The 25586-nt window shown below is 38.2% G+C and overlaps 1 protein-coding gene across 2 annotated transcripts; it reads right to left on the bottom strand.

Annotated features, from left to right (window-relative positions):
• Positions 1-1096: 1096 nt before the first annotated feature.
• On the bottom strand, positions 1097-24780 carry nadsyn1 (NAD synthetase 1). Of its 2 annotated transcripts, none has more exons than XM_079865359.1 (21): positions 24585-24780; positions 24394-24454; positions 24069-24185; positions 23923-23976; positions 23716-23805; positions 23592-23643; positions 22521-22609; positions 20666-20783; positions 20144-20275; positions 19988-20059; positions 15295-15419; positions 14442-14490; positions 14169-14271; positions 13904-14072; positions 12270-12405; positions 8050-8156; positions 7829-7960; positions 6606-6675; positions 4475-4603; positions 3214-3390; positions 1097-3118 (listed from the first exon to the last, which is right to left on the bottom strand). In XM_079865359.1, exons 1-21 carry the CDS (start codon positions 24667-24669, stop codon positions 3101-3103), a joined length of 2085 nt encoding a protein of 694 aa, XP_079721485.1. In that variant the 5' UTR covers positions 24670-24780; the 3' UTR covers positions 1097-3100. The 2 variants fall into 2 exon arrangements, with proteins under 2 accessions (XP_079721485.1, XP_079721486.1); XM_079865360.1 differs by having other exon boundaries at positions 24069-24127; positions 24585-24769.
• Positions 24781-25586: the final 806 nt, after the last annotated feature.

Raw genomic sequence — 25586 nt, 5'->3', positions numbered from 1 at the left:
ATATATTAATGAAAAAAAATCTTTCTTTCTTCTCATTATAACAACATGAAAAGTGTGTGTGTGTGTACACTTGCACAGCTATCTTTGTGAGGCCTGGGCCGGTTGCATAAACTCTAAGACAGACATAAAATTATTTTCTTTAAGGCTGTTTATATCTTTTTTTAAATCAGTTACATAAAAATGTAGATTAGCCTAATTTGATACCAAAAACTAAGCCTGACTGCCCCTGATTAACTGCTAGTAGGTCATACTTGAACTTAAAATACGGTTTTAACATAATGGCTATGTTTTATGCAACCGGCCTCTGGTTTAACTTTTAGACCAGCTAGTGGAGTGAGGACAAAAAGAGTAAAGTGAGGACCTTTTGGCTGGTCCTCACTTTCTGAAAGCCATTTAAAGGCCTGTTTGAGGGTCAAGACCTGGTTTTAGGGATAAGGTTATAATTCGCTATAGGGCAAGGGTTCAGGTTAGGCGCTTAGTTGTGATGGGTAGGGCATTGTGTCAATGAATGTCTTCACAAAGATAGATACAAGAATGTGTGTGTGTGAGAGAGATAGAGAGAGAATGATAGCATCAATTGAAAACGATTGAATCAAATGTTAAATGCATTAACCAAATTTGTCATTGAATCAATGTTGAAATTTAACATAAATCTTTAATCAGGTTTGCACAGTGAAATAGTGTCATTTCAACAATGACAAATAGACCAAAATAGACATGAAATCAATATTTGTTCAACTTAAAGGAATAGTTCACTTAAAAATTAAAATTCTGTCATCATTTACTCACCCTCAACCCTGTATGAGTTTATTTCTTCTGCAAAACACAAAAGAAGATATTCTGAAGAATGTCGTTAACCAAACAGTTGATGTACCCCATTGACTTCCAAAGTATTTTTTTATACAATTGAAATCACTTTAACATTGAATCAACATAGAAACAATATAAAATCAATCTTGCTTTATGTACAGCAGGATTTTATGCCAGTTAATTGTCTTTTTTACTTACCCCTTTAAATTTAGAGACCATTTAGGGCTGAAATTAATTATGGTTTTGAATCAAAAAGTCACTCAAAGTAAACAACATTCTTCATTTTAAATGCAAATGTATTTATTTCTGCCCCCACGTTGCTTGAACAGGAAATAACATCACATTCAGAAAAAAAAAAATGCATTTTGTGGTGACTTAACATATAAAGCTTAAAATACTATTAAGTACAGAATATAATAAAATGGATGACTTTTACATTTACAATGAATTGTTATATCTGAATTTATAAAGCAAATGCAAGGAGAAGAGCCTGGAAAACCATGACAACATCTGGAAAATGGCAGTAAATGCAAATGGAAACTCACCAACAAAGACAGAAACAATTCAGTATTACACACTGAAACATTACTCTGATGAATAACATTACTCACTCTGAATAAACTCAAGAGTTTCCACCACAAGCAATGCACACTGTGTGTGTGTGTGTGTGTGTGAGAGAGAGAGAGAGAGAGAGAGAGAGAGAGAGAGAGAGAGAGAGAGAAGCACCACCACCACTGCGTGCGCTTGTGGGTGAATGTGCAACACCACTGCGAGTGTGTGTGTGTGTGTGTGTGTGTGTGTGTGTGTGTGTGTGTGTGTGTGTGTGTGTGTGTGTGAACGAGCAGCACCACTGCGTGTGTGTGAGCGATACCTGCACTAACGTGTGTGTCTGAAGTTCAGACCGTTTCACACATACAAAGAGGAAGTCATTTCTTCTCAAACCCCTAACTCATCCACATCCGCCTCGTGCTTCATGCCTTAACAGTGAATTAACTTAACTTTCAAATATCTGCGTTGCATGCCGTGTGTTTTAAAATGTTGGGACAAAATATGAAATTTGTATTCTTTAAAGGATGTTTTCTAGGGGATATTGTTTTAATTGGTAATCAATATATGGCATTTTTGTACTCAATATCACTTTCCATCTTATTAGTCTTTTGTAATATCTACACAAAAAGCCTCTTCCAACATCATTCTCCAGGAAGTTACATCAGTTTTGCTGGGAAAACCAGTGGGTTTGCAATAACAGACATAGTAGCATTAGCAAACAATGATTTAAAGTATTTGTTGTCTCACTTTAAAACATGTTTGTTCACCATTTCAAAAATGACCTTCAGGTTAAAAGAATAGTTCGCCCAAAAATGTTCTTCTGTGGGACAGAGAAGATATTTTGAGAAACGTCTGTGTTTTGTCATACGAATGGAAGTCAATGGTAAGCAAAACGGTTTGTGACCAACATTCTTCAAAATAAAAATATCTTATTTTGTGTTCCACAAAAGAATGAACGTCATACAAGTTTGGAACGACATGAGGGTGAGTAAACGAAGACTTCATATACTATCTGTTTACGGTCCATCCGGTTTTCTTGTGACTTTTCAGATAATCTAGCAACAATTTACTAAACTTAAGTGCCTGAGCTTTACCACAGTCTATTTCTAGAAATCTGCTACACCTTTTTATAGAAGTACTTCTAATATTACACCACATGCATGAGGTACAGCACAATGACCCAGGAATGACCCAGTAATCGTTATTGAATTGGCACACCTGCGTACTTACTTGATTAAAAAAAATGCTGCAGTCATTTAGTCATTTGCCTTGAATCCCAATGAGTCAATGCCTGAAAGATACAGGATATCTGGCACTAAGTTTATTTCCCCTTCTCACTTCTCATTTTGGTTCTCAAAGTGGGGTTTCAAATAGAAGGACCTTTTTGGTTCCCCAAAGAACCTTTCAGTTAACAAAGAACCATGATTTCTTAGTGTTTCAAAGAACATTTTAATAATCTAAAGAACAGTTTTCCACTATAAAGAACCTTTTGTGCTCCATGGATGTTAAACATTCTTTATTGAACCATGGATGCCAATAAAGATATTCATAAAGCATGTGAATATCTTCATATGTAATGTATCATACAGTATATAAATAACTCTAAGACATGGAACAGCAATTCGCTACAGGAGACTGAGCAAGTGTAAAGAAACTCTGCTGATCACATCAGTGGCCGAGATGAATCTTTGGACCGAGGATCAATGGATTCTGATAAAAGTTGGTACTTGTGCCCTCCATATCACTCCATCATAGCCACCTATACAACATTATAAAGAGTGGATTATATAACCAGAAACACTACATGCAGACAAACATCTCTACTAGATCACACTGTTGTGCAGAACTGCTGACCTCATTGTCGATGCAGCGGAACTGCCAGGCCCACTGTGTGTTGTAGAGGAAAGGACGGAGGTCAAAGCGGTTGTCATCTGGACTGTAGTTTTCAGCATGATAAGAGGGTGTTACTGTTGTCATCTTATGTCTGTTGATTGAGTACATCCTAAAGAAATGTTTCACTTTTGTAGCCACCTGCAAAAAAAAGAAAAAGTATGTAGTGTTCAACAAAAAGCAGATAGTTAGGTCATTTAAAGGGATAGTTCACCCAAAAATGAAAATGCTGTCATTGTTTACTCACACTCATGTCGTTCCAAACCCGTAAGACTTTCAATCATCTTCAGAACACAAATGAAAATCTTTTTGATGATATTTCTGTCCCTCAATTGACAGTCTACACAACTACCACTTTCAAGCCCCAGAAAGGTAGTATTTCATGAGAGCGCCCGCAAGAGCGAACGTTGTTATGTGAACACGTGTTGGAGATTAATATTTTGTAAATAAAGTGGTAAATTATGTTGGGTTTTTTTTGTTGCACAAACTTAGCACTCGAGTCACCTCATAAAATTGAGGTTAAAGGATTAGTTCACTTTCAAAAAAAATTTTGCTGATAATTTACTCACCCCGATGTCATCCAAGATATCCATGTCTTTCTTTCTTCAGTCGAAAAGAAATTAAGGTTTTTGAGGAAAACATTCCAGGATTTTTCTACACAGAATGGACTTCAATGGCAACCAACTATTCCAATGTTCAATGAAGGTTCAAATGTCCGTCTCAATGCAGCTTCAAAGTCTCGACACGATCCCAGTCGAGAAATAAGAGTCTTATCTAGCGAAACGATCGGTCATTTTCTAATGTGATGACGTAATACGTGGCGCATCTCAGAGATGGTACAAGACGGACATTTGTGGTTAAAAAGTATATATATATATATATTTTAGAAAATGACCGATCGTTTCGGATTATTTAATGATGTTTTTACTACCTTTCCGGGGCTTTAAAAGTGGTAGTTGCATAGACTGTCAATGGAGAGACAGAGAGACTCAGATTTCATCAAAAATATATTTATTTGTGTTCTGAAGATAAACGAAAGTCTTACGGGTTTGGAACGACATGAGGGTGAGTAATTAATGACAGAATTTTCATCTTTGGGCGAACTATCCCTTTAATTATCCTACTAAAGCAATACCCCTAAAATAGCCTTGATAAAACATTAGTATTTACTGCTTTTAAAAGTATTTTTTAATCTGAGTACAGTGATGTTTAGAGCATGTTTGACCTGTGAGGGAGAGAAGGTATCTTTCCATGAGTGAATGAGCTTGCAAAACATGCTGTACGGGCCACACTTGGAGATCTTCCTGAGTCGGCCAATCACAGACAGCTCTGAGTAGGTCATTCCCATGTCGGCCTGTGGGAGAGGGACACAGAACCACATGAGTGAGGTCTCAGTGCTGTAAAACAATCTGTCGGCATGCACACAGTGGTGGAAAGAGTACATAAGGGCTTTGCAGCAGACTAAACATGCTCTATTAAAAATAAGGACAAGGGAACAAAATGCCTATATAGATTTTAAAACATAGCGGTTTACATGCAAATAGTCTGTTAGTGATCGGATTGAAAAGCCTTCATGTAAACATCTTAACTGATCCAAAAGAAATTTTAATTGGATTAAAAGGAGTGCCATATTATGGAAGCTTGTTTCCGCCACAGAGTGAAAAATAAAAAAAGGTAATTGCGACTTTTTAATCTCACAATTCTGACTTTTTATTTCAGAATTACGAGATATAAAATTGCAATTGCAGGTTATAAAGTCAGAATTGCGTGACATAAAGTCGCAATTGTGTGTTATAAAGTCAGAATTATGAGATATAAACTCGCAATTGCGAGAAATATACTTTTCTCAGAATTGCATGTTTATATCTCACAATTCTGACTTTATAATACGCAATTGGGAGATATAAAGTCAGAATTGCGTGAAATAAAGTTGCAATTGCGAGATATAAACTTGCAATTATGTGTTATAAAGTCAGAATTGCGTGATATAGTAGCAATTGCAAGAAAAAAAGTAAAAATTATGACTTTATAAGACGCAATTGCGACTTTATTTCACGCAATTCTGACTTTATATCTCGCAATTCTGACTTTATCTCGCAATTCTGAGAAATAAAGTCAGAATTGCGAGATGTAAAAAAAGTCGCAATTATGTTTTATTCTGTGGCGGAAACAAGCTTCCATAGAACCTGGAATAATACAATCAATAAGAAAAAACTAAGCATGTACATGCTTGAATATGACTATCTTCTAAATCGGATACAAAAATACCTTTGCCGTGATGCATGTTTATCAGAGCCTTTTTATATATGATAAATGTATATAATATAATTATATATGATCATTAGGCCTATACATGATATAATAAAATCTCTGTTTACATACATTTTACTCCTTACAAACTTGCATATGTTTATTTACATCTTACGAACTGGTCAGCGGAGGAGAAATAATAAAGTCTTCTGGCACATTTGTCAGCTTTGCTTTTAGGTGTGTCATTAAGGCCAAAATGACTATTATGCTAATGTTTTTTTCAGTTTCTGAAAGTGGGGACTAGGCACAACGCACGCACTAAAGTTTTGTTCGAAATACATAAATGCACATGTAAACAAAAATGTGAATGAACTGCAAAGGTTAGGGTTCATATAAACAAAACATTATGAATTTGTTCGGACTGATGACAATTAGAGCATGTAAGCATATGGTGCTTTGCAAAAATATCAGACATTAAGCAAATCTGGATACATTTTTTTATTTCCTAACAAGGATATTATATATTGTATTTATAGTATTAATTAATGCATAAATATATTTTTATTTGACCTAAAAGTGAAAAATGTATAGTTTGTATGTGATCTTTAATTTGTAAAATATTACCGAAACATCTTAATATCAGTCATATTTTGTTTTTCATTGAAATAAAACTGATTAAAAGTTACGTATCAAACTAAATATTTTTAATTGCTATTTGACCAATATACATAGTTGTCATTTGCAGGTGGGGCAAATGATTCTGTCTCCACCACTTCTTGAAAGCCACTGAAAAAATTGCTTGCGGAAGCCATATAGGCATAAACACACATAAAAAGCATCTCCAACCCAACATTCTTAATTTAATTCATGCATGTAACACAAAGCACATTTGCGGCATCCAGAACATCATGGGTCTGGTGTGTTAACCTTGCCACAAACATATTGGGAATATTTATAAAAAATAAGTGATGTAAATATGTGCTTCTTTTGAATTTTATTCCCCAGAAGGTGCTACATTTTACTGTTTAAAAACACATTCAATCTGTGCAAATGTTCCATGGCGTTTCTTGATAAATGTATTAGTGAATGAGGCTGATGATGTTTACCTCATCGGTCTGGACCACCTTGCCATCAGTCAGTGGCTCAAGCTCTGCAGTTGGTGGAGCATCTAAAATGCTGCACAGAAGATGGGCACATGTGATCATGTTGCGGTTTCTGACTCGCAAAGTCCTGCAACCTGACGTTCTAGCAGAATCAGCTGCTTCTACTGTGCTATAAGCTCATATACACTTAAAGGGCCCTATCTTGCACCCAGTGCAATTGACTTTGTACACTGACTCATGTTTCATTCCTATTTTGCCCCCGGCCGACGCACAGCGGACTTTTCCCTCCACAGACACACGTTGGTAAATTAGGGAATGAACTTGCGCTCCGGGGGGCGGTTCAGCGAAAAGAGGAGGCGTGTTCCAGCGCAAACGTTCCCTGGTGCAATTTTGCAGTTCCAGAAAACAATTCCGCCACAGACCAGGAAAAACCTCGTCTAAAGTCAGTGGCGCGTTATTCAGATGCTATTTTAAGGGCGCATGCTTGGCCATAACACGCATACACTTTGCTTCTCTACTCTACACACAGACGCAGCAGTTGACATTTTTGCAAACCATACATAATTACAAGGACAAATATTACCACACGAGGGAAATCATTGTTGTGTCCATGAAGATGTGAAAAAATAGGCATAAATCTAGCTTACACATTTACCCAAATTATTATACGCCTGTTTAACAGAAGCTAATTTGGGTGTGTTTCTCCATCCCCATACAATGTCACTTCTCTGTGTTTTACAGCCCTGACGAGAACGTCGGTCTCCTCAGCTGTGAACTGCTCCTGGCAAATCCGCCGTTATAATAGCAATCCGCCATGGAACAAGCGCGCCTGCTCTTAAAGGGAATGTGAGATGTCGCTCTGATTGGTTTATTTCACGTTACGCCCAAACCACACCTATGAGTAATGTAGCTACTTCAGACCAACCCATTTTAGATTTGCGTCGGGCGTAAGAGTCATTTATCCCGCCGGTATAATAGCAACAGCGCCTGAGATCCGCCCACAAAGTTACTTGCGTTTCAGATCGTTAAAATAGGGCCCTTAAAGTGTGAAACACAAGACAGACACAGTGCTGTGAGCATGTAAGATATGCTGCTGCTGCATAAATAGACAATTAATTCCCATAGCAGATCTAGGCAGGTGGAGCTTCATTTTGTTGTCCGCCAGGCCAGAACTATAGATCAGTGACCTGATCAGCAAATGTGGGACAAAAGGAAAGATTACACACCCTACGAGGGCAGTGAGCTGGAAGCGTTTTACACAGTACTGCAGGAAGCACTTCAGGTCCATCTTACTAACACCTCCAATTGGATTGATATCAGCGCTGGAGCAGTCGTACTTTGTGAAGTATCCAGTCAAACTGAAAAGTCAGAGAATGCTTTCTTTAAAGTTATCTCCATTTTTATTGATATTGGGATGCTGAGAGACAAAAAAGAAAAAATACCACACCTCTCATCCACGTTTGCTGAACCAAGAACTAAGAGACCACCAGGTTTTCCCTGAGCCCACAGGCAGAGCTGGGCAAAGAGGTAGGCCAAAATCATCCTGACACGAGCCTGTAGTGGAGTAAACACACACACACACACACACACACACACACACACATACACACATACACATGCATCATGCATTTACAGCATACTTTCAGGTTCAAAACAATGTGCTATTTAGGTAAAAATGCAGATGTGAAATAGCTCTGAAAGGTATGAAATTCCTAATCTATTGCATAATTCACACAATATTTCATCATCAATGGATCATGTAAAGTCACAATTCTTGCTTTTCATGGAATAATGCAGTATTTACAATAAAATATTTATCTGTGCATTTATCTTTTTTTAAACTCATGTTTCATCGTAATCTTTAATCAAAATAACTTCCACTCCCTCTTGCAGCAACTCTTCTCTTCACTGATGACGAGGGCGGGGCTATAACCTGTCACTCACAGGAGATCCACCAATAGCAAACCACAACCATCCATTCATCCAATCAATTCCCAGTGGACATAATCAAGCCCCGCCCTACATTTGTCCTTGTTCGAGAAGCCGTTTCACTCAGATATACTTCACAATAGAAAAGAAAAGACTATCACAACTTACGTTAAATGCCGACGTTTAAACATTTAATGTTTTGCTGACCAGAGAGATTTTGATACCAACTATAGTCATGGATGCATACAAATAAAACAAACAAATGAACAAATAAAAGATAATTATTTAAACTATTTTTGAGGCTGTCAAACTATGTTAAGATATTTAATGATTAATGCAATAATTCTTAATAAATCTGTCAAATTTTATATTGTTACCATTTAATTTAGCTTTCTAAAGACAGGTTAGATATCATGACACTAATCATGATTATTTGATTCTTTTGATGGGCCTAGTTTTTGACAGTAAATAAAATTGGATAAAAATAAAGAAATAAATTAATCCCAAAATTATACATGCATTTTTTAATCTATTTTTTTTTTTATCTACTCAGCATTGTCTTGGTCAATACGTCTGTAATGCTGTTATGGAACAATAACAACTTTTATTGTGAAAAGAACAATTTAAATAAACTGGAATTGAACTGAAATGTTTATATTTCTATACTCTTGTTTATAATTGTCTAGGCCACTGATGTGACTAGAGTCTTCATCAGTCAAAAGAGCTATTCATTTCTTTGCAAACCTTTTCATCTTTCAAAGCTGTGACGCATCATATTTGTGTGAATGTGTTAAACTGGCAAAATTATGTTACTGTGTTACTTATGCTTTGAAATAGTGAAACTCAGCAGATTTGTAGGTCATTTGGCGCTTTCTTGGGGTGACTAACTGCAATATTCTTTTTTTTTTGTGAAAATTGTGGTGGTTGTGTTACAATGCAAGCAAACGGCATATTGAAAAAGTCAGCACAAGTATCACTTTCATAGAAACTGCTTTCTCAAGCCCGCACTTTTGTGATGCCAAAATGTATTAATTCAAATGTAACGCTTTACAAGTAACTTGAGTTACGTAATCAGATTACTTTTTTCAAGTTTTCAATTACTTTTAAATTTGCAACAAAATATCTGAGTTAATTTTTCAAATAAGTAATGCAAGTTACTTTGTTTTTCCATTTATTGACTGAACGCTCTCCTGTCCCTATGTTAAGAGAAATCGTAAGTACAGATGTGTGAACAGATGTGTGAAGTGTGTGCGATGTGTGAACATGATGGTTATTGTAGTTCTGGACTAAATGTGAGCAGGCATTTACTCATATCACTTGCAAAAAAAGAATTATTCAAAATTAATAAACAGTGAAATGCAAACTCTGCATATTATGCAAACCTGCAATAATTAAATATATTAAATAACACAAATATACTTTATGTATTTTATCTTACTTTATTAACCAATGTCTTTGCTGCTGACCTTCGATGATCCACTTCAACCATACTAGTAAGCAAAAATGACTTTAGATAAACCACATTAGTGTTTCTCTTTTTTTATTTTTATATTGCTAAAGCATGTTGAACTTTAACTGCATCCTATTCCTCTTTAATCCAGAATAGCAGCACAGCTGAAAGGCTGTTTTTTAACTGTGCCCTCTACTGTACAGACATGAATTTGCATTTCTTTCAGAGGCTTATTCAATTCACTTCTGGTGTGAAAGGGCCTTTACATTTGCCAAAAATATTTTTTGTTATTATTAAAAAACAAAATAAGCAAGCCCAGCCCAGCTGAGAAAAAGTAACGCAAAAGTAATGTAACGCATTACATAAAAAGTAACTACTGTAAGTAATGCAATTAGTTACTTTTTTAGGGAATAACACAATATTGCAAAGCATTACTTTTAAAAGTAATTTTCCCCCAACACTGTATGTATATACATACATATATATATATATATTTATACCATGGGCTGTTTAAATACTCGATTCTGATTGGCTGGAAGGTGTGCAGTAAAACCGTTTAATGCACAGGTAGTTCCAGGCAGTTTGATTACAGTTCGAAATTAATCAGCTACATTGGTAACAATAGTAACAGATACACTTGCAAGCAGAGTGAGAGACGCATATGAAAACGTTTATTTAGGTAGGCTAAATGAATGATTTTTGCATATCGTTTAATTTGTATGGTGAATATGGCAACTCTGAGAAATGGGCCCAGGCACAAGACGAAATAGAAGACTTGGAGAAGACGTTGAATGACAAAAAGCGGCACAAAGAATTAACAAATAAATGACATGATTAGTTCAAATAAAGATTGCCTTGTCACTGTCAGTGTTGCCTGTCATTCATAAATAATTGTAATAAATCCATTAAAGAATCATTAAGTTAGCTATATGCTTAAGCAAAGAGGGGACGTTAGCTACTAGACTTTAAAGAAGAGACGCACACAGGTAACTCGCGCACGCATCTCTCTCTCTCTCTCTCTCTCTCTCTCTCTCTCTCTCTCTCTCTGTTCCTTCTCCTTCAGTTCTCTGTCTCTCTCTTTTAATAATGAATTTAAATAAATGTGAATTCATTCAAATAAAAGCAATCCGATGGCTCTAAGTTACCTTTATTTAAAGCGGACGGAGTGCAAGAACTGACGAGCCTTAACTTAAGAAATAACCGTCATTTTTACACGTCTGTTAAAAAATTACACTGTAAACATCAGTTACAGCTTTAACTTATTTTTAACTTGGCAAATAACCAAGGTATAAACGGGATAATCCACGGCTAGCCATGCATTAAAGAATTTTAATGCACTCCGCTTCGCGTCGGGTGGTTCTTCGCCTCTACGTCGTGCATTAAAATCCTTTAATGCATGGCTAGCCGTGGATTATCCCTTACATATATATATATATAGTCACGTTTCTGTGTTTTGGTTTAGTTATGTTATCTAGTTTTCCCCTGTCTTTTGTGCTTTTGGTTTAGTCCTGTTACTTAGTTTCTCCTATGTTCTAATTAGTCATGTCTTTCACCTGTGTCCTGTCAATCACCTTGTTAATTATCCTGTTAGCCCCAGTGTATTTAAGCCCTGTGTTTTCCCTCAGTGTTTGTCGGTTCTCGTCTTTGTATGGTTGTGTTTTGCTGAGTTCCTGGTATTCTCCTGAGTTCCTGGTATTCTCCTGAGTTCCTGGTATTCTCCTGAGTTCCTGTATTTTCCTGTAACCTGAGTTTGTGAATAAACCAGCTGCATTGAAATTCTGTTCCCTCGTCTTCAGCAACCTGATGGAAATTAGCCTTTGGCTATAATCCGGCATTTTTACATGCATGTACTCCATGTTATGTTCATTAAAATGAACTGTCCCAATCAAATAAAATAAATAAAAAAATAAATAAAAACCTGCACAAACCTTATATATATATATATATATATATGTATATATATATATATATATATATATAATATAATATATGTTTGTTTAAATAGATTGCAGCAATTCATATCTTGTTAGAACCTCTAGTAAATTGCATGTTATTTTTGTTTTATTTTCTAAGGCGGGGTTTTGCGAACGGTCAATTGTGTGAGAATCTTGATCTCTATTTTAAACAAAAACATGCAAAAACTCGTGCAGCTCTACTTTAATGGCGGTAAACCAAACCATTTTTACTGAAATATATTATATATGCGGTTCAGAAAATAGGCAACAAGTCCCTAATAAAAGGAATCATGCATTTAATAATAGCATCCGCGTCTACGACGAGTGCTGTACCTGGACGTTCTGAAGAGCCAGGTTCTCTCTAGCACTTCCTCCATTAGCTCGGAACTGAGGCCACTTCCCTGTGACCACGGAGAAGATTCCCAGCATGCCTTTCACTGCCATGTCAATGTTGATATTTAGGTGATTGCTGAGAGGAGAACAGATATAATCTTAATGTCACAATAATACATTTTTAAATTACTACTATTAAATTGCATACTTAAGAAGATATATATATCTCAAATAAATGCATCCTTGGTGTGCATAAGAGAATGGAAGCTTGTTTCCGCCACAGAATAAAAAATAAAAAAGGTAATTTCAACTTTTATGTCACAATTCATACTTTTTTGCAAGTTTACATCTCGCAGTTCTGATTTTTTACCTCAGAATTGCATGATATTAAGTCGCAGTTGCAAGTTATAAAGTCGCACTTGCGTGTTATAAAGTCAGAATTGTGAGATATAAACTTGCAATTCTGTGGAAAAAAAACATTTTTTCCATAGAATTGGACTGGAGAAAAGAGGTCAGAATAGCGAGATATAAACTCGCAATTGCGTGTTATAAAGTCCAATTCTAAGGAAAAAGACTTTTCCCCTCAAAATTGTGAGTTATAAACTTATAAACAACAGTGTTGTGAGATAAAAAGTCACAATCATCTTTTAAAATGTTTTATTCTGTGCTGGAAACAAGCTTCCATAGAAGAGACTTCAAAAAATAAACATAAAAAAAAGACATAAAAAAATCTTAACTATTCCAAACTTTTGACTGGCAGTGTATGTATATGTATATGTATATGTATATGTATATGTATATGTATATGTATATGTATATGTATATGTATATGTATATGTATATGTACAGTACTGTGCAAAAGTCTTAGGCATGTTAATACCCCAATAAAAATGGTTTTAAGTCAGTTATTTATATCTTTTGCTGTAGTGTGTCAGTAGGAAATATCAGTTTACATTTCCAAACATTCTTTTTGCCATTAATTGTAATAATCCAGTGAGATTTGTGTACGCACAAGGAGTCTGACAACAGCCGGTCTGATCTGATCTCACCATCATCGAGTCCGTCTGTGATTACATGAAGAAACAGAAGAAACTGAGACAGACTAAATCCAGAAGAACTGCGGGAACATCTCCGAGATGCTTGAAGAAACCTTCCTGCAAAGCTACAGTACTGTGAAAAGCACTGGCACTTGTGTTAAAATGCTGTAAATTGAGAATGCTTTCAAGAATAAAATCACAAATTCAAATCAATATATGGTGTAACGACCCATTGCGTTTAAAACTGCTTTTGTCCAGGTACACTTGCGCATAGTTTTTCAGGAAGCTTTGCAGGAAGGTTTCTTCAAGCGTCTCGGAGACGTTCCCGCAGTTCTTCTGGATTTCTTCTGTCTCAGTTTCTTCTGTTTCTTCATGTAATCACAGACGGACTCGATGATGTTGAGATCAGATCAGACCGGCTGTTGTCAGACTCCTTGTGCATACACAAATCTCACTGGATTATTACAATTAATGGCAAAAAGAAGGTTTGGAAATGTATGGGGGGCGGGGGGGGGATATTAACATGCCTAAGACTTTTGCACAGTACTGTATATATCTATGTGTATCAATCAAATGTGTGCCATGTCATCCACTGACCTGCCGATCTGAGCAGCGAGATCTTTGGCTCTGTTGCGCGTGTCCTCAGAAGAGTTTTCACTAGCCATGTAACATGTGGTAAAGAGGCGTCCACACAGCTCTCGCGGGTCCTCAGGCCTGTAGGACGAATCATTGACCACGCGCTGCACATCGTCCAGAACCTGAGAATCTGAGACGAATGGTGCACACGTTTAAGCCTCTAGATCATGTGTTCTTATGTTTTGAAGAGCTATTGTGTGTGTGTGTGTGTGTGTTTTGGACTTACTGCCATCTTTGACGGCTTGGCAGATCTGCACACACATGGAGTACACAATACAAGCAGTGGATGAACTGTCCACACCACCACTAAGAGGAAGAAGGAAGCCAGCCTGGAAACAACAAAACACACAAACCTCATTAACGTATCTTCACATTCACTGACAAAAGCATAAACAAGTTAATAATAATATTAGCTAAGAAGATTGGTGACAAAACAAGCACAAAGAGTAAATAACAAACATTCATATTAACATGCATCATAGAATAAAAAAAAACATACCTGTCCACTCCTCCTTAAGTAGTCCCATAACCAACAGGCAGGACCAAGGCTGAAATAACACCCAAAATATATAATTTTATCAATTTATAACACCAAAAAGTACATATATGTGCCCCCTGGTTTACTGTATAGTGTTTTAAATAGATTCATATTTGGGTTTTACACTTCTCACAGTTTCTCCTCCTCGTTTCTAAACAGATATGGAATAAATTTGTGTCACAAGGTACTCCTAAACCTCTATAGTAAAAATAGTCTCTCTGGACCAGAACACTAATTTGGCATGTTATTTCATTTAAACCACATGGCAATTCTGGGTGAACTGGCTGCTCTTTAAGTCATAATTGGGTTCACAGGACTCTTTTTGTTTGATTTGATGGGGTATTAATGTACAGCTCCACTAGAGAGCGGCAAAACATATCCGTTTCTACCAAGTGTGCTGAAAACATACTGAAAAAGTGAAGCCAAAATCTTTCAATCGCCTCCTGGTGGCTGGCTGCATTATTTATAGGTCATAAACCGCATCCTCTTCATGTAATCAAATGGGACGAGAAACACTAAAAAATCCAATTACACTTCAAATCATTTTTTCCCAAAGATGGTTTCTGTCATGTAGTTCTTTTCACACACACGCATGTTCAAGTGTTTGTTTTTCCAAGAGGAATAGATGCTATAAAAACAGGGTGTAACATCATGATTGACAGCTGTGCTTGTGGGAGTGTGGGCGGGACCGTCTTATTTGGCTTTATATTTGACTCTGGCTCCAAATGACGTAATCGGCGAAAAATATCATGACTTTTGCACCCCACTGTTCATGCATATATACTGAAGTTCATTTTTCTCTGTGAAAAGTGACCTGATCTCTTCTTCCGGGGTGTTGAAGATCCACTCCACAGGCCGGTGCGTGGGCAGACACCTGTCATCACAGTCAGACAGACAGAAGTCCGTTTTCATCCTCTGATACGTTTTGTGCTCATATTCCTGTGCGGTAAGAAAAATATTTGAAGCATGAAAAAGTTACTTAAAAAAACAAAAAAAAACAAGGAACGCCTGCATACTATCAATACTTGCAAATGAGTATCAAAATTATATAGGCAACATTTCAGTCTCACAACCTTCATCAGGCACATGACTATATATGACTATATATATATATATATATACAGTATGCCTAGGGCTGGACCCGAATATTCGAATATTCGTTCGGTGGGTTGGTATTCAATTTGAAAATTTGACATTTGAATATTCTTTTTTTTTTTTGCACACCTGGCATCCCCCTCGAAAACGGTTCTCATTCGCGCTTGAATATGTTCAACACTATAAAATCTGACGAAATACAATACTCTTTTTTTACAATTATCTTATATAGCCTAGCCATTTTTAATAGGATGGACAGTTGAAGGAACCCAACCTCGTTATACTTAATAAATATATTTGCTTCTTCTTGGCCTACTAAAGTGTTCCTGCAACGGGAGTGTTCTCTGGCTAGAGTGCAGAACAGCGGAGTGTGTGTGGACAGAAGTGCATGAGAACAGCGGAGTGTGTGTGGACAGAAGTGCATGAGAACAGCGGAGTGTGTGTGGACAGAAGTGCATGAGAACAGCGGAGTGTGTGTGGACAGAAGTGCATGAGAACAGCGGAGTGTGTATGGACAGAAGTGCATGAGAACAGCGGAGTGTGTGTGGACAGAAGTGCATGAGAACAGCGGAGTGTGTGTGGACAGAAGTGCATGAGAACAGTGGAGTGTGTGTGGACAGAAGTGCATGAGAACAGCGGAGTGTGTGTGGACAGAAGTGCATGAGAACAGCGGAGTGTGTGTGGACAGAAGTGCATGAGAACAGCGGAGTGTGTGTGGACAGAAGTGCATGAGAACAGCGGAGTGTGTGTGGACAGAAGTGCATGAGAACAGCGGAGTGTGTGTGGACAGAAGTGCATGAGAACAGCGGAGTGTGTGTGGACAGAAGTGCATGAGAACAGCGGAGTGTGTGTGGACAGAAGTGCATGAGAACAGCGGAGTGTGTGTGGACAGAAGTGCATGAGAACAGCAGAGTGTGTGTGGACAGAAGTGCATGAGAACAGCGGAGTGTGTGTGGACAGAAGTGCATGAGAACAGCGGAGTGTGTATGGACAGAAGTGCATGAGAACAGCGGAGTGTGTGTGGACAGAAGTGCATGAGAACAGCGGAGTGTGTATGGACAGAAGTGCATGAGAACAGCGGAGTGTGTGTGGACAGAAGTGCATGAGAACAGCGGAGTGTGTATGGACAGAAGTGCATGAGAACAGCGGAGTGTGTATGGACAGAAGTGCATGAGAACAGCGGAGTGTGTGTGGACAGAAGTGCATGAGAACAGCGGAGTGTGTGTGGACAGAAGTGCATGAGAACAGCGGAATTGTGTGTGGACAGAAGTGCATGAGAACAGCGGAGTGTGTATGGACAGAAGTGCATGAGAACAGCGGAGTGTGTATGGACAGAAGTGCATGAGAACAGCGGAGTGTGTGTGGACAGAAGTGCATGAGAACAGCGGAGTGTGTGTGGACAGAAGTGCATGAGAACAGCGGAATTGTGTGTGGACAGAAGTGCATGAGAACAGCGGAGTGTGTGTGGACAGAAGTGCATGAGAACAGCGGAATTGTGTGTGGACAGAAGTGCATGAGAACAGCGGAGTGTGTATGGACAGAAGTGCATGAGAACAGCGGAGTGTGTGTGGACAGAAGTGCATGAGAACAGCGGAGTGTGTATGGACAGAAGTGCATGAGAACAGCGGAGTGTGTATGGACAGAAGTGCATGAGAACAGCGGAGTGTGTGTGGACAGAAGTGCATGAGAACAGCGGAATTGTGTGTGGACAGAAGTGCATGAGAACAGCGGAGTGTGTGTGGACAGAAGTGCATGAGAACAGCGGAGTGTGTGTGGACAGAAGTGCATGAGAACAGCGGAGTGTGTATGGACAGAAGTGCATGAGAACAGCGGAGTGTGTGTGGACAGAAGTGCATGAGAACAGCGGAGTGTGTGTGGACAGAAGTGCATGAGAACAGCGGAGTGTGTGTGGACAGAAGTGCATGAGAACAGCGGAGTGTGTGTGGACAGAAGTGCATGAGAACAGCGGAGTGTGTGTGGACAGAAGTGCATGAGAACAGCGGAGTGTGTATGGACAGAAGTGCATGAGAACAGCGGAGTGTGTATGGACAGAAGTGCATGAGAACAGCGGAGTGTGTGTGGACAGAAGTGCATGAGAACAGCGGAATTGTGTGTGGACAGAAGTGCATGAGAACAGCGGAGTGTGTGTGGACAGAAGTGCATGAGAACAGCGGAGTGTGTGTGGACAGAAGTGCATGAGAACAGCGGAGTGTGTATGGACAGAAGTGCATGAGAACAGCGGAGTGTGTGTGGACAGAAGTGCATGAGAACAGCGGAGTGTGTGTGGACAGAAGTGCATGAGAACAGCGGAGTGTGTGTGGACAGAAGTGCATGAGAACAGCGGAGTGTGTGTGGACAGAAGTGCATGAGAACAGCGGAGTGTGTGTGGACAGAAGTGCATGAGAACAGCGGAGTGTGTGTGGACAGAAGTGCATGAGAACAGCGGAGTGTGTGTGGACAGAAGTGCATGAGAACAGCGGAGTGTGTGTGGACAGAAGTGCATGAGAACAGCGGAGTGTGTGTGGACAGAAGTGCATGAGAACAGCAGAGTGTGTGTGGACAGAAGTGCATGAGAACAGCGGAGTGTGTGTGGACAAAACAGCGGAGTGTGTATGGACAGAAGTGCATGAGAACAGCGGAGTGTGTGTGGACAGAAGTGCATGAGAACAGCGGAGTGTGTATGGACAGAAGTGCATGAGAACAGCGGAGTGTGTATGGACAGAAGTGCATGAGAACAGCGGAGTGTGTGTGGACAGAAGTGCATGAGAACAGCGGAATTGTGTGTGGACAGAAGTGCATGAGAACAGCGGAGTGTGTGTGGACAGAAGTGCATGAGAACAGCGGAGTGTGTGTGGACAGAAGTGCATGAGAACAGCGGAGTGTGTATGGACAGAAGTGCATGAGAACAGCGGAGTGTGTGTGGACAGAAGTGCATGAGAACAGCGGAGTGTGTGTGGACAGAAGTGCATGAGAACAGCGGAGTGTGTGTGGACAGAAGTGCATGAGAACAGCGGAGTGTGTGTGGACAGAAGTGCATGAGAACAGCGGAGTGTGTGTGGACAGAAGTGCATGAGAACAGCGGAGTGTGTGTGGACAGAAGTGCATGAGAACAGCGGAGTGTGTGTGGACAGAAGTGCATGAGAACAGCGGAGTGTGTATGGACAGAAGTGCATGAGAACAGCGGAGTGTGTGTGGACAGAAGTGCATGAGAACAGCGGAGTGTGTGTGGACAGAAGTGCATGAGAACAGCGGAGTGTGTATGGACAGAAGTGCATGAGAACAGCGGAGTGTGTATGGACAGAAGTGCATGAGAACAGCGGAGTGTGTGTGGACAGAAGTGCATGAGAACAGCGGAGTGTAGCGGAGTGTGTATGGACAGAAGTGCATGAGAACAGCGGAGTGTGTGTGGACAGAAGTGCATGAGAACAGCGGAGTGTGTGTGGACAGAAGTGCATGAGAACAGCGGAGTGTGTGTGGACAGAAGTGCATGCCTGAGCTTGTGTTTTGGGTTAAGCTGCGTTGCTTTGACATTGTGGAAAATAGAATAATAGAAACAAAATGTATTAAGCTTTTTACCCGTTATTATCAATCTAAATTAATCTCGTTTTTAATTTAACTTAATTTAGTTTTTCTTTATTTAAATTTAGTTTTTCTTTTTAAATTTCGTTTTTTTCTTTATTTCAATTTTGTTTTTCTTTATTTAAATCTACCCTTTACTGTGTCAGTAATTTGTTAGTCAGAAAAATATTAGACTACCTTATTAAAAGTATTGCTTAAGTTAACAGACCTGTGTGTGTGTGTTACGTGCGAGTGTATTTACTTTGTGTTGTTCTTGGGGAAGATGTGTTTAATATCACTAGTGCAGTGTCCGTTCTCGGAGCATATAAGCCCTGCCCGTGTGAGGCGAGCCGCTTCCTGCTCGCGTTGTTCTGTAGTTTATTAAAAGTTTATTAATTCTGAACGTGTCGCGTCTCACATGTCTATCTATATTGCACCAAATGCAACACTGCACTCCCGTGTGAAGTCGATTGAATGAAAGGTTCTCGAAATAATCCAAATGCAAACGGACAGTCAGACACATAGAGATTCCTGCCTTTATTAGAGAGAAGAATATGTTCAGCCCCCTCTCTCCCCGAAGCTTCGAATATTGGATGTTCATTACTACCGAAGCTTCGAAGCTCAAAAAATTGTATTCGGACCAGCCCTAATATGCCTGATGAAGGTCGTGAGACCGAAACGTTGCTAAATACAATTTTGATACTCATTTGCAAGTATTGATAGTATGCGGGAGTTCCTTGTTTTTTGTTTTGTTTTGTTTTTATCTGACTCATTTGGTCTTGCAGGTGTGTGATGGTGATTGCTAATTAAGTTACTTACAAAATAAAATCTCATGTCTTTCAATGTCCTCTCACCATATGTGGGTGGCATCTCTCTCCTCGATAGCTGCGCACATCTTCCAGATCGAGAGTGGCCGTGACAACCTCCTTCAAGTCAGAAGAACATCCAACTGAAATGTTTAGCATGTTTCTCAAAGCCTCTTGGGTGATTTTCAATATTCAAGCACTTACTACATCCTCGAGTGAGAACTGCGCTCCTCTGGCAACAATATCTCCATTAATGGCAATCATAGCACAGCCATCGTAGTACAGCCGGTCTCCATCACAGCCCTTCTGATTGGCAAACAGATAAATCCCTCCGCTCTGAAACATATTCAGAACATGTGAGCGTCACGAATTGAAAAAATAGCTGAAATATATAAAGTTCAGTGTCACCTTTGTCTTTGCAAAGGCCACTTGAAATTTAGTTGGCTTCCTGTACACACATTACTGATCAAAAGTTTGGAAACATTAAGGTTTTTTAATGTTTTTGAAAGTAGTCTCAATCTCATTTATTTGATCAAAAATACAGTAAAAACAGTAATACTGTGAAATATTATTACAATTTAAATAAATTGGCTTCTGTTGTAACATATTTTAAAACGTCATTTATTCCTGTGATGCAAAGCTGAATATTGTCTGCACCATTACTCCAGTCTTCAGTGTCACATGAATTACACATGTGAATATATGTGTGTCTGTAGATCTATATACCTTTGTGGTGGCAGATTTGACCAAGTTCACCCTGTGGTCAGCCTTGCGTAGCTCATGGTAGCTTGCAGAGGAATTGGTAAAAATCTCAATGCCATCTAAACCCATGTCAACATGTGGACTAAAGAAAGAAGTAAAAGAAATGTTAAATTCCTCATTCTAAAGCAATTATGAAACTAAACTGTTTTATTTCATATCATAAAACACATTTGTGACCCTGGACCACAAAACCACATGGGTCCATTTTTTGAAATTGAGATTTATACACAATAAGCTTTTCCATTTATGTATAGTTTGTCAGGATAGGACAATATTTGGTCGAGATACAACTATTTGAAAATCTGGAATCTGAGGGTGCAAAAAATCGAAACATTGAGAAAATCTCCTTTAAAGTTGTCAATTTATGTTGGCGATTGTGCTGCATTCACTCACAAAAATAAATGTTTTATATATTTACAGTAGGAAATGTACTAAATATCTTCATGGAACATGATCTTTACTTAATATCCTAATGATTTTTGGCATAAAAGAAAAATCGATAATTTTGACCCATACAATGTATTGTTGGCTATTGCCACAAATATACCCGTGCGACATGTGACTGGTTTTGTGATCCAGGGTCACATTTAAGAACAACCCAGTGAGAATTCATTAAGAATATTCATTTGTAGGGGATGCACGAAATCTCGGCCACCAAATCGGTATCGGCTGAAATATGGTAACTTTTAATGTTATTGTTATCGGCTGAAAAGAAAATTTGGCCAATATATTAAAGCCGATTAATAATGGATTGTTTCCTTCAGATGCCATGAGTTCGCCATGATGGTTTTGAATCGCTTGAAATATGATTGAAATCACTTCAAAAAAGAAAAAATTAGTGTTTAGTGCAACATGCAGCACAAGTCTGTCATATAGGTTACATAAAATTATTATGAGAACATTATAATTGTGTGTTTGGGACATGGCTTTTGAAAGGCGAGACTTTTGTTTTTGTAATCAGGATCTCAAAATGTATTTAAAATTTCAGATTTAGATTGATCTGCCAATATATCGGTTATCGGCTCTCAAATATTAAGAATTATCGGTTATCGCTATCGGCCTAAATTTTCATATCGGCGCATCCCTATTCATTTGCCATTCATATAGAGATTCATTTGCCATTCATATAGAGAGCCTAAGTCCCTCCCCTTCCGGTGGACCACCATGGGACCTTATTTCGGAAAAATACTGGTAGTCAGTATTGGTAGTCTATGGTAGTCAATGGCGAGAGACAACAAATATTTTGATCTCGTTTGAATTGTGCCCTGAATTACACATATGATGTTTGTCAATTTAAAAGATACATTTTAAAGTCAAGACAGTTTGATGTAAAACTGTTGAGGTATAAGACTGTGAAAATACGTAATTACAAAGACCACAAACCCAAAAGGCACACATGTGACGTCAGACCTTTTCTCTCAATGAATGAAGCGCTAACTTTACTGAAGCTAACGTCTGTAATCTTTTCTAATTAATCGTAACGTTACGCAGTCATGCCTGAGTGTTTTGTTCCAGACTGCACACATACGAGCAACGGTGACGTACATAGTGCGAGACGAGAGATGTAGTTCATTGAGCGATTTTCACATAAAACTAAATGTTACTCTTCTGTTTTATGACAAACTGTGACTTTCTTGACTTTCATAATTATCTTTTAAATTGACAAACATCATATGTGTAATTCAGGGCACAAAAAGTATAAAAAGATAAGTTGTCTCTCGCCATTGACTACCAAACATATTTTTTCCGAAATAAGGTCCCATGAGCCGGAAGCGGAGGGGAGGGACTTAGGCTCTCTGTAGTATTTGCAGAATAATACCTCCTGGGGTTCCACAGCTCGGCACAAATCTCACTCCCTATGCAGGTGTCCTTGGTGGACAGCACCCCGTCTCCAAACGGCACTGTGGTCTACCAATGAGGACGGCTGACATTACTATACATGCCTAATACAATTTATATTTTATGCATGCAAATATTAAAGGGATAGTTCACTTTGAAATTAAATTTTGGTATGTTTTAGCTTACCTCAAGGACATCCAAGATGTAGGTGTCTTTGTTTCCACAGTAGTTTCAATTTTGATATTTTTAGGTCAAACCGTTCTTGTCTGTCAGTCATTTAATGCAGGTCTGTGGTCACTGTCTCAAAGAGCATGCACAGAGTCCAAATTAAACAATTCCCCATCGTCCAAATTAAACAATTCCCCATCGTAAGTACACATTGATGGCCTAAGACACGAAACGAGCGGTTTGTGTGAGAAAACGAACAGTATTTATATCGTTTTTACCTCTTATACACAGCCACGTCCAAGTGATCTGAGGGCGCGCGCGCATCCTGGTGTGTGACGTGTACGCAGACTGGTGCATAGATACATACACTAGATGTCGCCTTAAAGACATTCATTCCAATGAACTGCCGTAGCCAAGGCGACATCTAGTGTATGTATGTATATATATCTATGCACCAGTCTGCGCACACGACAGACACCAGGATGCGCGCGCGCCCTCAGATCACTTGAAACGAAGAGGTAAAAACGATATAAATACTGTTCGTTTTCTCACACAAACCGCTCGTTTCGTGTCTTAGGCCATCAATGTGTACTTACAATGGGGAATTGTTTAATTTGGACGATGGGGAATTGTTTAATTTAGACTCTGTGCATGCTCTTTGAGACAGTGACCACAGACCTGCATTATAGGACTGACAGACAAGAACGGTTTGACCTAAAAATATCAAAATTGAAACTACTGCGGAAAAAAGACACCTACATCTTGGATGCCCTTGAGGTAAGCTAAAACATACCAAAATTTAATTTCAAAGTGAACTATCCCTTTAAATAATCATAGTTTCATGAAAATTTCATTTTTAAAGTGACGAGGAAGCATACTTTACCTGCCCTGTCACATCTTGGATCATTCTGGGTAGGAAGTACTCCTCAATATGTCTGCAAATATGTCATTGTGATTTATCGCTGACTTTGCTGGGAAAAGATTTAACAAATATATACTTTGCATACCTGGGTCGACTCCAAGGTGAAAACCATCGGAATTCCCTGTTGTTGCCGTAATTAGCCAAGAGCATTTTAGGACGGATTAACAGTATCTTTCTGTCGGATATAAAAACTTTAGACATAAATGCATATTATTGTGCTATCATAATGATACAATCATAAAGCAGCAGTAATGCAAATGCTTTACACTACTGTACTGTAGTAAAATCATACTTGTTCAAGAAGATGACTCTGCAGTTATATCGAACGTTGTGATGCATGACAGGCCTGCGGAAGGAGCACATTTAAAAAGTGAAGTTTAATGCATTAGAAATCTTAAAACATATTAAGAAATGACTTTTTCCTGATGTTTTACTTACATTCCCACATCACAGATGATATCGTGGGTCAAAGGAGATTCCAGTAGAGACTTCAGAGCCTGGAAACAGTGTAGAAGTGTGTCTGACTCGTAGAAGTGATCAGCACAGCCGTAGCCACTGATGCAAACAACAGTATCTCATCATTTTACTGAATTACTTCTTTGTTTACTGTATTTTATGCTGAGTTAAAAAAATAAATACTTTGCTTGCACATGACAATAATAATTTTAATTAAATACATCATGAGCATAAGCCAATACAGTGTGTCGTTATTCTCATCTGTACTTAAATGCATCCCACATTCGTTAAAAATCTACAATATTACCAGATTTCTAGCTCTGGTCCCAGTCTGTACTTGGCTCCTTTCTGCTTGGCTATCTCAATACCTGTTTTGGAGACAAAGGTAGATATAAAAAATGAGGACGAGGTCACTTTAAGATCATAAGAACTGTAGCAGTAAGTTACTTTAGTAACGGATTACTGGTGATATATTGCAGATGAAGAGTCGGAACTTACTTTTAAGTATCCTTGACAAGTTCCCTTCAAAATCCAGAGCCCACTGATTCAAGCAGCAAGTCGCTAGTGTAACCTTGCGACCCATTTTCACAGCTAGAAATTATTTAAAATGTATCAAAGCAACTCTGCACCTGACTGTAGTTGCGCAACAGCACCCGAGTCAAACTTTTACTTACTGTAGTTCCACTTCCGGACTGTACAATCATGCACTTCAAAATAAAAGTTTCGCTCAAGGAAGGCTAGGGAACTCCAATGCAGCAGTGCTTTGGAATGAATATTGAGGATTTCCATAAATAATATGGATTTTTAAGTATAAACACTTAACTGAGTCAAGCTGCTTTTTCAATAAAAAGCACCATAATACATTTTAAATAAATAAATAAATAATACATTTAATAATAGGTTTTATTATAATTTGTTATTTTACGTCCAAAGTAAAAAAAAAAAAATAATAATAATAAAGTATTTTATATGGCAGTTACATTTATTTATTTATTTTTTTGCTCATCCACCCCATGCGGTAATTCTTCTACTTATGTGCCACTGGACTAAATAAAGCTTTTAAGTGTGTTAATGAAAAGGCTGATATTTTCCTTATTAAGAAATTATTTGTAAATACTCCTTGTTGTAAACTGACGAATTGCAATTTGACATTATTATTTCTCAATCATTATAGGCACTTAAAAATAAAAGTTTCGCGTAAGGAAAGCAATTTAAATACATTTACAGTAAACTAAAAGCAGAAGGTAATGAGGTTAAACATTCTTTGCTCGAGAACATGCAGTCTGGTTTGTCAAATTATTAAACTACTATCAACCTAAAATATAGTTTCGACGTATTTAAAGATTTTAAAAAATAAAAAAAAACGCGTCAAGCTGCTTTTTCAATAATAAAAAAGTACCAGGATTATTTTTTTAATTGTGTTTAGGAAAGGCCTGATATTTTAGTTTCAATAATTATGTTTGATTATTTGTAAACACGCCTTTTTTATAATCTGGCGAA

This window comes from Squalius cephalus (assembly GCF_949319135.1).
Source record: "Squalius cephalus genome assembly, chromosome: 3".
NCBI classification, from domain to species: domain Eukaryota; kingdom Metazoa; phylum Chordata; class Actinopteri; order Cypriniformes; family Leuciscidae; genus Squalius; species Squalius cephalus.
The sequence above is the reverse complement of the archived record's forward strand: the minus strand, read 5'-3'. Positions and strand labels throughout refer to the sequence as shown.

Coding starts and splice junctions, on each gene's coding strand:
- nadsyn1 (XM_079865359.1), bottom strand. CDS start 24,669: ATGGGTCGCAAGGTTACACTAGCGACTTGCTGCTTGAATCAGTGGGCT. Junction 23,806..23,922: donor AGAGTCATCTTCTTGAACAA/GTATGATTTTAC, acceptor TATATCCGACAG/AAAGATACTGTTAATCCGTC. Junction 8,157..12,269: donor TGGCTCTTCAGAACGTCCAG/GTACAGCACTCG, acceptor ACTCCACTACAG/GCTCGTGTCAGGATGATTTT.